At 41.4% G+C, this 13,589-nt stretch overlaps 1 protein-coding gene across 1 annotated transcript in view; it reads left to right on the top strand.

Moving 5' to 3' along the window:
• The window catches only part of prpf4 (pre-mRNA splicing tri-snRNP complex factor PRPF4), a 49,439-nt gene that overhangs the window by 6,807 nt on the left and 29,043 nt on the right, over window positions 1–13,589 (top strand). Inside the window, exons 3-6 of the mRNA XM_073052179.1 lie at window positions 1,592–1,778; window positions 8,058–8,142; window positions 9,538–9,617; window positions 12,357–12,450. Of these exons, the coding sequence (XP_072908280.1) occupies window positions 1,592–1,778; window positions 8,058–8,142; window positions 9,538–9,617; window positions 12,357–12,450 (446 nt within the window). The remainder of the gene's footprint in view (window positions 1–1,591; window positions 1,779–8,057; window positions 8,143–9,537; window positions 9,618–12,356; window positions 12,451–13,589) is intronic.

The raw sequence follows: 13,589 nt of genomic DNA, 5'->3' as shown, positions 1-13,589 counted from the left end.
TTACAGATATGTCAGCATATACAACCCTGAGATTCATTTTCTTGTAGGCATATTCAACAACTCTATGGACTAGTAACTATAACGGGGTCAATGCAAGATCAACCAGCATGCAGAAGAAATCAAACAGTGCAAATAGAAATACAAACCCCATTTCCAGAAAAGTTGGGATATTTTCCAAAATGCAATAAAAACAAAAATCTGTGATACGTTAATTCACGTGAACCTTTATTTAACTGACAAAGGTACAAAGAAAAGATTTTCAATAGTTTTACTGACCAACTTAATTGTATTTTGTAAATATACACAAAGTTAGAATTTGATGGCTGCAAATCCTTGAAAGTGAGTTCATTGGTTTTGGGAACATTTCAGTGATGGAAATTAAGCCGAATACAGCCATCCACTTTTTTCTCAAGAGCCTGATGGCTGAGAGGCAGCAACTGTTCCTGAGCCTGGAGGTGCGGGTCCTGAGGCCGCCACACCTACTGATGGTAGCAGTGAGAAGAGAGCGTGACCTGAGTGGTGGGGATCTTCGACGATGGATGTTGCCCTCCTATGACAGCACGTGGATGAAAGAAACTTGAAGGGCAATGTAAGACAGAAGGGTTAGATCGACCTTGGATTATGTTAAAAGGTTGGCACAACATCATGAGCTGAAGGGTTCTACTGTGCTGTACTGTTCTGTTTAATGTCCATTCCTAGACGTGCTGGGATTTTAATTGAGAGATTTTAATGCCTCACCTAATTGGAAGAGAATGGCTGCCCCGGAGTGAAGGAAAACATTGCATTAATTCATTTAGTTTTTGCAGACAGAATACAGAATGTTTGGGTAGAGTCGCAAGACAGCACTGTGACAAGGCTGATAAATAGAAATTCACCTTTTCTAGTCTGATCCATTACCCTTAGAAATATAGAAACGTATGGTACAGAAATGTGTTCTTTTGGCTGACCCCCATCTGCCTGTCTACTTTAATCACATTTGCCGACAGTGGGACTGTAACCCTCTTCCTTTTCTATCCAAGTATCCACCAAACATCAATTGAACATTGTAGTTGTATCTGAATGCCTTCTCTTGCAACTCCTTCCAGATTTTCACCTCCCTGTGTGGAAAGATTGTCCCTAATATCTCATTCAAAACTTTACTCCTGTCTTAAGCTGTACTCTGTATAATATTGACAACTATTATGCAAAGTAATAATAATGAAAAATAGCTCTTGTATTTATCAGGGTTTCTTGTCTTTGTTTTGATGCAAAAATTGTTGAAGTGTAAAGTGCAGTCCCAGTTGTAATGTGGGAAACACTGTGGCCTATTTCTGCATAACAAGATCCTGCAGTCAACAATATGTGCATTTAAGCACCTCTTTTTCATAGAGAGCCATATGATCTTTAACTTCACTTAAGAACTTGGTTTGTTATCTCATCAAAAGGCCTATTTAGAATTGGGCACCAGTCTTTGGATTGAAATGTTAGCCCATAACCTTGTACCTGGTGATGCAGGATTGCTACTAACAGAATGGGGAATATCTGAGTGTTATGGGGAGAGTGCAGAGATTACGTTTCAGTGAAGTGTAAAAGTCTACTCGTCTCTTCCCAGGTGAATTCTACGATGTTGAAGATCACATCAGCGAGAGGCAGGCCGAAGTGCTGGCAGAGTTTGAGCGCAGAAAACGAGCCCGGCAGATTAATGTTTCCACAGATGATGCAGAAGTGAAGGCCTGTCTGCGAGCGCTTGGGGAACCAATCACCCTTTTTGGTGAAGGGCCAGCCGAACGACGAGAAAGGTGAGGTTTAAAATAGGATCTTACAGTGAGGAGTGATCTGATGAGCTTGTCTCTCAGGAGTGAAGTGTTGTAGGATCTGGCCATCGATGGTAAGGCCAGTATTTACTGCTCGTCCTTAATGATCCTTGGGAAGGTGACAGTGAATCATAATGTTGAAGTGCTGCGGTCCTTCAGGTGAAGGCGCTCCTGCTTTAGGACCTCCAGGGAATACCCACTTTAATCTTCCTATGTTAAAGCTTAGCAGTACTGCTACACCTGCATAGTTTGTTGTCTAACTTCACAGATAGGCTTTGTGAAGAGGATGTTTGGCTTGCTTGCCTTCATTGGTCAGGATACCGAGTACAGGGGTTGGGATGTCATATTACAATTGTCCAAGATGTTGGTGAAACCTCACTGAGATAATTGTGCAGTTCTGGTTATCCAGCTGTAGAACATCTGCCTGTGGCCATCCCCCTCAAAAGCAGGTATACCACTTTGGATAGTGTTGGGGGGGTGGGGGGGGGATGACCTAGCAGAGGAAAGTCACATCAGTCAGGTCTCTGGCTCTGTGACTCAGAAGAGACAAGCTGTGGTGATAGGGGTTAGTTAGGGAAACAGAAAGGAGGTTCTGTGGGTGAGATCAAGATTCCTGAATAAGTGTGAGGTTATCCACTTTGGGAGTAAGAACAGGAAGGCAGATTATTATCTGAATGGTGTAGAGTTAGGTAAGGGAGAAATACAAAGAGATCTAGGAGTCCTTGTTCATCAGTCACTGAGGGTGAATGAGCAAGTGCAGCAGGCAGTGAAGAAGGCTAATGGAATGTTGGCCTTTATTACAAAGGGAATTGAGTACAAGAGCAAGGAAATCCTCTTGCATTTGTACAGAGCCCTGGTGAGACCACACCTGGAGTATTGTGTACAGTTTTGGTCTCCAGGGTTAAGGAAGGACATCCTGGCTGTAGAGGAAGTGCAGCGTAGATTCACGAGGTTAATTCCTGGGATGTCTGGACTGTCTTACGCAGAGAGGTTAGAGAGACTGGGCTTGTACACGCTGGAATTAAGGAGATTGAGAGGAGATCTGATTGAAGCATATAAGATTATTAAAGGATTGGACAAGATAGAGGCAGGAAATATGTTCCAGATGCTGGGAGAGTCCAGTACCAGAGGGCATGGTTTGAGAATAAGGGGTAGGTCATTTAGGACAGAGTTAAGGAAAAACTTCTTCTCCCAGAGAGTTGTGGGGGTCTGGAATGCACTGCCTCGGAAGGTAGTGGAGGCCAATTCTCTGGATGCTTTCAAGAAGGAGCTGGATAGGTATCTTATGGATAGGGGAATCAAGGGATATGGGGACAAGGCAGTATCAATATGGGTATTGATAGTAGATGATCAACCATGATCTCAAAATGGCGGTGCAGGCTCGAAGGACCGAATGGTCTACTTCTGCGCCTATTGTCTATTGTCTATATGTTGCCTCCCAAGTACCAGGGTCTGGGACATCTTCATCCGAGTCCTTAGCATTCTTAAGTTAGGAGGGTGAGAAGCCAGACGTCATTGTCATCCTTGTAGGTACCAATGACATAGGTAGGAAGAGTGACGAGGTTCTGCAAAGTCACTTCAGGGGGTCAGGTGCTAAGATAAAGGACAGGACCTCCAGGATTGTGATCTCAGGATTGCTACCCGTGCCATCATACAGTTTAACACATAGCTAAGGAGTTGGTGCAGAAGGGAGAACATACGATTTTTGGATCTTTGGGCTCTTTTTCAGGGAAGGTGGGACTTGTACAGAAGAGATGGTTTGCACCTGAAATAAGGATTAATATCCTAGCAGAAAGGTTTGCTAGTGCTGCTTCAGGGTTTGGCGTGGGGGATGTTATTTTAAACTAGAATTGCTGGGGGTGGGAACCAGATAGTGGAGAAATTGTGGAGATCTCAGACAAAGTCATGAATCAAAAGATTGCAACTAATGATCTGAGCTGTGTATATTTCAATGTAAGAAGTATCGTAGGAAAGGCAGATGAGCTCAGGGCATGGATCAACACATGAAATTATGATATTGTAGCCATTAGTGAGACTTGGTTGCAGAAGAGGCAAGACTGGCAGCTCAATGCTCTGGTGTTCTGCTTCTTTAGATGTGACAGAGCGGGCGGGATTAAGGGAGAGTGGTGGTGGTACTAGTAAGAGAAAATGTAATAGCAATGCTTAGTCAGGGCAGACCGCAGAACTTGTCTAGTGAGCCTTTATGGGTGGAACTGAAGAATAAGAAAGGTATGACCACGTTAATGGGTTATATTAAAAACCACCCAACAGTCTGGGATTTAGGGTAAAAATTTGGTGAGATCACAGACTGTTGTGAAAAAGATAAAGGTTGTTATGTTAGGTGATTTTAAACTTTCCACATATTGTCTGGGACTCCCATACTGTAAAAGAACTAGATGGGATAGAGCTTGTCAAATGTGTTCAGGAAAGTTTCCTTAATCAGTACATAGAAATCCCAATGAGAGAGTATGCGATACTTGATCTCCTATTAAGGAATGAGACAGGGCAGGTGACAGAAGTTGATGTAGGGGAATACTTTGCATCTAGTGATCGTAATGCCATTAGTTTCAAAGTAAATATGGAAAAAGATTGGTCTGGTCCACAGGTTGAGATTCTAAAAATGAGAAAGGCCAGTTTTGCTGGGGGGAAAAAACTGGCAAGTGTGGATTGGGGCAGGCTGTTTTCTGGCATAGGTGAACTTGGTAAATGGGCGGCCTTCAAAAATGACATTTTGAGAGTACAAAACTTGTATCTGCCTGTCAGAGTAAAAGGCAAGGATAACAGGTTTAGGGAACCTTGGTTTTCAAGAGATATTAATGCCCTGGTTTTAAAAGAAAGAGGTGCATAACAGTTATAGGCAGGTAGGAACAAATGAGGTACTTAAAAAACACTTAAGGAATCAGGAGGGCTAAAAGAAGGCATGAAGTTGCTATAGCAGTCAAGATGGTCAAGGGATTCTGCAGGTATGTTCAGAGCAAAACCATAGCAAAGGGCAAAATTAATCCTCTGGAAGATCAGAATGGTAATCTATATGTGGAGCCAAAAGAGATTGGGAAGATCTTCAGTCGATCTTTTGCATCTGTATTTACTCAGGAGACAGGCATAGAAGTGAGACAAAGTAGCAGTGAGGTCATGGACCTTGTACAGATTACAGAGGAAGGAAGAGGTGTTTGCTATCTTTTGGCAAAGTAGAGTGGATAAATCCCCAGGGCTGACATGTTGTTCCTTGGACCCTTTGGGAGGCAGGTGCAAAAATTGCAGGGGCCCTAGCAAAGATATTTAAATCAATCTTAGCGACAGGTAAGATACTGAAGGATTGGAGAATAGCTAACGTTGTTCCGCTTTTTGAGAAAGGCTCTTAGAATAAACCGGGAAACTATAGGCTGGTGAGCCTGACATCAGTAGTGGAAAAGTTATTGGAAGGTATTCTCAGGGACCTGATATTTGAGTATTTGGATAGACAGGGATTGATTAGGCATAGTCAACATAGCTTTGTGTGTGGGTAGGTTGTGACTTTAGTCTTGTAGTGTTTTTCGAGGAATGTTGATGGAAGCAAGGTAGTGGATATTGCCTACATGGACCAGTGAATCATTTGACAAGGTTCCATGTGGGTGTAAACGTAAATTTGCCAGATCAAATAACGACAGCACAAAAAGATTGTTACTTATCTTTTTCACCTGTTTATTTCTTCGTGCTCAGCCGGCGAGTGAACTTGGTCTCGACATCAGGGGGAGAAGCGTTCCATCCTTTGGTGGTTCAACAAGTTCACTGCCTGATGTCAGAATTGTTAGAAGTTATAAGACCACCAATACAAAAGAACAATCAGTTTGATAGACACTCCAGCCACCACTTAATTAAGTTGGAGCCACAACTTAATTACAAAGATAAGAACATCCATCAAATTTATGTTTTAATTAAGAAAGGAATGTCCTGTCTAATTTTTGTCAAAACCAAAAGGTGTTAAAAGCCAGGAGACATCTTATGTGGATTTGGGTGGACTTTAACCCTTATCTTGCTCCAAAGAAAGCAGCTGTGAGACATTATTCAAACCCACTGCAGTCACCCACAAAATACACAGACATAGTCGGTACTTAACCCATTGTTTACAGGAACCTGAGAATCCCCCAGTTCCCTTAAACTTTATCATGGGAGGTTGGTCAAGAAGGTTTAGTTGCTTGGCATTCAAGATGAGGTAGTAATTTGGATTTGACATTGGCTTTGTGGGAGAAGCCAGAGAGTGGTAGTAGATGGTTGCCTCTCTCACTGGAGGCCTGTGACTTGTGGTGTGCTGCAGGGATTGGTACTGGGTCTGTTGTTCCTCTTATATATCAATTATCTGGATGGTCGTATAGTTAACTGGATCAGCAAATTTGCAGATGACACCAAGTTTGGGGGTGCAGTAGACAACAAGGAAGACTGAAAGCTTGCAGCGGGATCTGGGCCAGCTGGAAAAATGGGCTGAAAAATGGCAGGTGGAATTTAATGCAGACAAGTGTGAGATGTTGCACTTTGGTAGGACAACTAAGGTTTGGTCTTACACAGTGAGTGGTAGGGCACTGAGGAGTGCAGGAGAACAAAGGGATCTGGGAATACAGGTCCATAATGCATTGAAAGTGGTGGCACAGGTAAATAGGGTTGTAAAGATAGCTTTTGGCACATTTGGCCTCATAAATCAAACTTAAGTGCAGGAGGTGGGATGTTATGTTGAAGTTGTAGAAGTTGAGGCCTAATTTGGAATATTGTGTGCAGTTTTGGTCACCTACCTACAGAAATAATGTAAATGAGGTTGAATGAGTATAGAGAAAATTTGAATGAGAAGGGTATGGAGGGGCTGTGGTCTGGGTGCAGGGTGATGGGCTAGGCAGTTTAAATGGCTTGGCACAAGCTAGATGGGCCAAATGGCCTGTTTCTGTGCTGTACTCTTCTATTTCTCTAATTCTGTTTCTGGAAGGGATGCAAGAAATATTCATAAGTACATTACTGGGATTTGGGGCCTGAGTTATGAGGAGAGATGGGACCGGCTAGAGCTCTTCTTCTCTAAACCAGAATCAGGCTTAATATCACCGGCGTATGTTGTGAAATTTTGTTGTTCTGTGAAGCAGTAACAATGCAACGCATAGTAATAAAAACTATAAATTACAGTAAGAAGTATGTATAAAAAATAAATAGTTAATACAAAAAGAGAAGGGAAAAATACTGAGGTTCATTGACCATTCAGAAATCTGATGGCGGAGGGGAAGAAGCTGTTCCTGAAACGTGTGTGTCTCTTCAGGCTTCTGTACCATATGATGGGTGCTACATTTTTGAATCATTGCGTTCTGGAAGCATAAGAGACTGAAGGGAAGAAGACCTCAAGGAGTATATAAAATCATCTTTGACATAGATAGAGTAAATTGTCAGACTTTTCCCCCCGAACTGGGGTGTTTAAAACTAGAAGGTATAGGTTTAAGGTGAGAGGAAAAATTTAAAGGCAATCTGAGGAGCAACTTTTTCCACACAGGGTAATGGGTACATGAAATGAGCTGCCAGAAGAAATGGTAGAGACTGGAGCAATAACAATGTTTACGAGGCATTTAGACAGCTACATAGATGGCCAAAGTTTAGAGCAGGGGTCCTCAACCTGGTGTCCATGGACCGCTAGGTTAATGATAGGGGTCCATGACATAAAAAAGGTTAGGAACCTCTGGCTTAGAGGTATATGGGGCAAATGCAGATACGTGGGACTAGCTCATGGTCAGCATGCACGATTTGAGCTGAAGGCCTCAATGCTGTATAATTTATGACTTTATTTAAGAGTCAGCCACATGGGGTCAGTCTGGAGTCAGATGTGAGGATGGCAGATTTCTCTCAGTAATGAATGGGTTTTAACCATAGTCTGGCAGTTTTCCATGGATATCATCACAAAGACTACTTAATCTCTGACTCACCAGCCCCCCGTCTTCCACCTAACTTCCAGATTATCACCTGATTTTAAATTTGAACTTGGCTCTGTGGATTAACTGCTGCCTTATCACAATGGATCTTTATTTTTGGAAGGCACCATTGGGCAGATTGGGATGGGATCTTTGTTTTCCATTTGTGTTGTTGAGATGTGTTCAGAAGTTTTCATAGTTATTTTCTGATTTTAACCATCAATAAAAAAAACCTGATCCTGAGGCGATAATATTGTGTTATTGGCTCTTCTGGAAAATAGCATCTCCGTATTTCCTTGGAGAAATTATTGTCTGCTAACAAATTGCTAAACTTTTCGTATTCTTTACTCAGGTTGAGGAATATCTTATCTGTGGTGGGAGCTGATGCCTTAAAGAAAACAGAGAAGATAGAAGATGCAAAGAAAAGCCGACAGGAGGTGTGATGTGTACACAAGTTTGATGTGTATTCAATTTTGGATTTGGCGAATGTTTGTGATTTAAAAGTGGAGGTTCATTAGTGTCTAGAAATACCTGTAGTGTATTGTTGACAGATGCATGCATACATGCACACACGTTCCTCCTTAGATTTTACTCTTGTCAGAAATGCAAGTACACTCAGTGGTCACTTTTTTCCTGTACCTGATAAAGTGGTAACTGAGTATGTTCATTGTCTTCTGCTGTAGCCCATCCACTTCAAGGTTTGATGTTTTGTGCATTCAGGGATGGTCTTCTGTACACCATTATTTTTACACACGGTTATTTGAGTTGCTGTCAATTTGAACCAGTTTGCCCATTCTCCTCTGACCTCTCATTAGCAAGGCATTTTCATCCACAGAACTGCTGCTCACTGATGGTTTTTGTTTTTCACACACCTTTCTGTAAACTCTAGAGAGTAGAGACTGTTGCGCATGAAAATCCCAGGAGATCAGTTTCTGAGATACCCAAACAACCCCCGTCTGGCACCAACAATTATTCCAGCATTAAAGTCACTTTGATTACATTTCTTCCTCATTCTGATAACAACTGAACCTCTTGACTCTGTCTGCACGCTTTTATGCATTGAGTTTCTGCTACATGATTGACAGATTAGATATTTGCATTAATGAGCAGGTGTACAGGTATAAAACTGGATACTGAGTGTATTTGTGATATTCAGGGAATCCCAGCTCAAGCCCCAGGCTCTGAAACACTATAGGTTTTGAAGGTCGGCAAAGAGGAAATATGCTCTTCCTGGTCTGGTAGAGTTGTAAATGTTTCCCCTTGGCAAAAAAAAAGTATGTGCACAGCCAGCTTTTTGGAGAGAAAAGTGGAAAGCTGTTATATACTTTGTTGATTGATATAGAATGTTGTCTTCAGGGTTTAATGATCAGGTTTCCGGAATGGGTAACTGTTAAATCCTGTATTGTATCTATCGTTTTCATTTATTTTATAAAACTTTGGCAACTTCAAAATCATTCATCTACCCATCCAATGGCAGAAACTCATGCACAATTAAATTTTGGTGAACTAAAGGAAGCATGTATAAATTACAAATTATAAGTGTGCATCTGTCTCATTTTCAGTTTTTGAAAAAAAACACATGAATTGTGGCTCTTAAAATGCAGCATATTTGAGAAAATAGGTCTTGTTATTTGAGTTGGTAATCACCAGATTGCCATTCCAAATAACATGAGAATGGTTTTGGTTTGAAAATGGTTGTGATGAATTAACAATGCAGGTATAGCATGGCATCTGTCACAAAGAGCTAACACTGGATGAATAACCCTGCAATATCTCCTTACGTTAAGTAAATGGTACTGATTTGACTTAGCTTTACTATTCTTCATCTGCAGCACCAGCAGACCTGGTATCACGAGGGTCCCAGTTCCCTGAAGACTGCTCGTCTCTACATTGCACGATTTTCCCTGCCAAGGTAGGCCTTGATGACAGTAAGCTGTCTGGGTATGAATATAGAGGATTCCTAATTTGTGTTTTTATTTAGAAACAGGCTGTGAAGAGTTGAGTAGTCCATTGTTGAACCCCTCTATTTGGTCAATTTCAAACCATCTTTGAACCTGAGCCTAAATCGCCTCTCCATATAGGTAGTAATAAATAGATGTGGATAGAATGTCCTTTTAGATCTGCAAGTGAATCATAGTTTTCTAATAGCACAGATAAAAGTGATGATGGTGAAAGGATTGTTGTTCTTTCCATGTTTTCAAGTTGCAGCCAGTACCAGTAAGGGTAAACATAATCATATAATTAATAGGTGCCATTTCTGGGTTCTGGAATAAGCCAAATTCATCTCACTGATCTGCCTGTTGCAGAAGCTTTTGTCCTTGACGATGTTGGTAAGGGTGACCTCAGTACAGAAAATGTGAATGCAAAGGCCCATTTCAAGTTGAGGGTTAGCTCTCCATCATGTTGCGTGGTACTACTGTCATTAACAATGCAGCAAATCTGGCAAGATGTTAATGACTCATTATAAACCATCAACAGGGGAAGAACTGTAGTTCACCCATCTGTACCTTCACAGCCCATTATAATTCTCATTGTACCACTGCTGCTCAGCCCAGTGACTCACCCAGTTTAATGAGGAACACAGATGATCTTGTGGGTAAGCTGTGGCAGACGACTGTCTGCAGTAAACAGCACACTGTAAGCGAACCCACAGCCAGCACATCAGATGAAAACTCTTGTGACCTGTCACATCTAGTCGTCAATGATGGAGGGCGAATATACTGCCAGCAGGAGAAGGAAGGTGTTGGAATGTCTCCATCGTCAACATTGGGGGCAGAAGTTATCAACATAGGTTTGATGTATTTCCAATCACTTTCAGCCAGGAGTGACAAGGGTATTGTACACCTTGGCTCTCACCTGACATCTGCATCATTGCAGACACTAATTTGATGTGATAGCAAGAAATTTCAACAGAATAGGAAGCATCAAAAGTTATAGGACCAGACAACATCCTGGATGAATTTATTGAGGTGAAATGTTAATTCTTTTTCTTTCAGTTCAGATTAAACCTGACCTACTGAGTATACCTGGTACTTTCTCTTTATTTCAGATTTTCAACCTCTGCAGCTTTTAGATTTTAAATGGTTTATAATTTACTGTGTGTGGTTATATCCCTTTTAACATATGAAAATGTTTATTGCGGTATGAAGCCAATACTGAATGCATGAAATGACATTATTAGCATGATACCACTATATTGGCAAAATGTATATGCAACAATCACACCAATAAAGCCATCTATTTGAGGCATTTATTTACAATATAATAAACAGCACTGATATTTTAGTGGGTCTGTTTATAATAAACACTGCACTGCATTTGCACCATCTTACTGGGAATGCTGCCAACTTCCACTTGGTGGTGTTCCCCATGCTGTGGCTGCCCTTGTCCTTTCAGCTGGTAGAGGTGATGGGTTTTGAAGGGGCTGTCGAAGGAGTCTTGATGAGTTGCTGTGTCGTGCATATGGTGAAATACTGTGTAACGGTGAGGCCATGGGGCAGATGCATCAGGTCAGAAGCACATAAAGGAAAGCTGAGCCAAAATGATGGGCGGCAGAAATGGCCAGTTTGATACTGAGTGAACAAAGAGAACTGCTGGGTAAACCCAGTGGGTCAGGCTGAGGGTAGTTATATATAAGTATATTCTGTATATATGCTTATGTGTTGTACACCAATAATACAACCTCCATCAAACAAACAGTCGCAGATAGGAAATTATACATCAGGCAGTACGTGGGGAATTATACATCAGGCAGTACAATCAGAGCACGACCTATTCAACAGAACTAGCGAAAGTTTGAAAGATGCTTTTAAATTGCAGAGGGGAGGGGTGAAGTGAAGAAAAGAGATGTTTGGAAATGAAGAAAACTGATGATTGGCTTTGGCTGGGAGAGATGTGGAGGGCTTATTAATGTTGACTGATCTTTCAGGAAGAGGTTTAAGTAGAGGGCGAGCAGGCAAAGGAGAAAAATATCAGTGCTGGAGCTGCAAGTGCAAAGCACAAACTGTTGAAAAACTGAAACAAGAAAATGCTGACTTAATTGTTCAGATGGGCAACATATCAAAACTGGCCAGTTCCTGTACAAGCTGGAAAGGCTGGTTACCTATTGGTTAAATTCACTGTGAACATGAGATTGTGCAGATGCTGGAAATCCAGAGAAACACAAAATATTGTAGGAACTTGGCAGGGAAGGCAGCATCTATGGAGAGGAATAGAACGTCGACATTTTGGGCCAAGTCTCTTCATTCAGTGTTGAGTTTTGAAAGCCATAACATGTCTAAGCTGAAGATGCTACTGTCAGTCTGGCAGTGAGCTCTTTTGGAACAGTATAAGGGTTCAAAGATTGAGATGAGAGTGTGATGGATGAAACCAGCCTTCATTTTCTCAAGATCTCCACCCTATTCCCTTTGCTGTCCCCATCCCTCTACATCTCTATTAATTAATTTTTTCCCATACAATGACCCAAAAACAAAATATTAAATATTACCTAACCTGAGTATTCCCAGCATGTTCTGTTTTAGCTGAACTATCTTATTGGAATATTGTGCATAATACAGTGTGTGTTTACCATTCGGTCATTCTTAATGAGTGTGTAAAACTACATGAACTGGGTTCCTGACACACTCTATTTTTGGAAAAAAATATTTTTTAGGGCTTTGAAGCGATTGGAAGAGGCAAGAGCCAACAAAGAGGTTCCAGAAGCTTCCCGCACTGCTCGACAACAAGAACTTCACAAGAGTCTAAGGGTATTTTAATCTGTTTGAGGATATGGAGCTTACCTATCCCTGAACTGAGTGGCCATTATATAAATCTTTTGTTGCATGACACAGTTATACTGAGGAACTTGAATATACCAACCATCTCCACCCAGCCCCTTTGATTCGTACAGAGGCACGTTCTCTACATTGCTTCCTGAAGTCATCACCTCTTGTTTTGCTGACATTGAGGGAAAGATTGTTGTCTTAAGTCCATGTTATCAACTGCTCTATCTCCTTATGGTACTCTGTCTTATTTATGGTCTGGCCCACTAAGGTGGTGGTATCTGCAAACTTGTAAATGGAGTTGGAGCAGAACGTAGCCACTCATTCATGGGTGTATGGGGAAGAAAGGAAGGAACTGACGCCACAGCTTTGTATTTACAGCTGCCTGATGTGGCATCTAACCAGGTACAATTGTTAGGCTGTGGAGGAACTTTTTGTCTGTATTTTACACTGGAAATATTTAGTGGAATAGGGTGAAACAGAGAGAGTTTCACTCTGCAACCCACTGAGAAGACTGTCTCTAATGATGCAAGATGCCGTGCTGGCCTAGCAACTGAGGCTTCAGTCACTTTTGCACTTACACTCTACATGAGGTACAGAGTATTTGTCAGAATGAACTCCATTGCAAAATACAGTGATTGTAGGCCTTTCATTTGCTCTGCCAATCTGGCAGAATTCTGATTCCCAAATGGGTTTTCTTTTTGGAGAATAAGCAAAATGTGGAGATAACAAATCCCATCTTACTCAATTCTGCTCACTGGTAGGACACTGGGGGCTCAAGGAGGAATAATATGGAGGATTAAGGATGAAAGGTTGGATGCTGAAGGTTGTTCAAGTTAATATAATTGTAAAACTAGATTGTTATATCTCTGTATGGAGATGCCCTGAAATGACTTGGAGCAGTATTGTGGAAATTATGTTTTGTAGCTAAATGAGATGAAGAGGGGCACCCTTACCCAATAGAAATGGGGTGTTTCTAATCTGAGGCTGTTCCCTGATATTAGTTAAACAATGGAAATAAACAATATTAAATTCTGCTCACTTCTAAATTAAATCAACTTCATGAAGATCAACCATCTAGGTGATAAAGCTAGATTGTACAGTTGGGTTGAGTTGTTCTCTGT

Source organism: Hemitrygon akajei, chromosome 7 (assembly GCF_048418815.1).
Source record: "Hemitrygon akajei chromosome 7, sHemAka1.3, whole genome shotgun sequence".
NCBI classification, from domain to species: domain Eukaryota; kingdom Metazoa; phylum Chordata; class Chondrichthyes; order Myliobatiformes; family Dasyatidae; genus Hemitrygon; species Hemitrygon akajei.
This window is presented reverse-complemented; position numbering and strand designations above follow the sequence as displayed.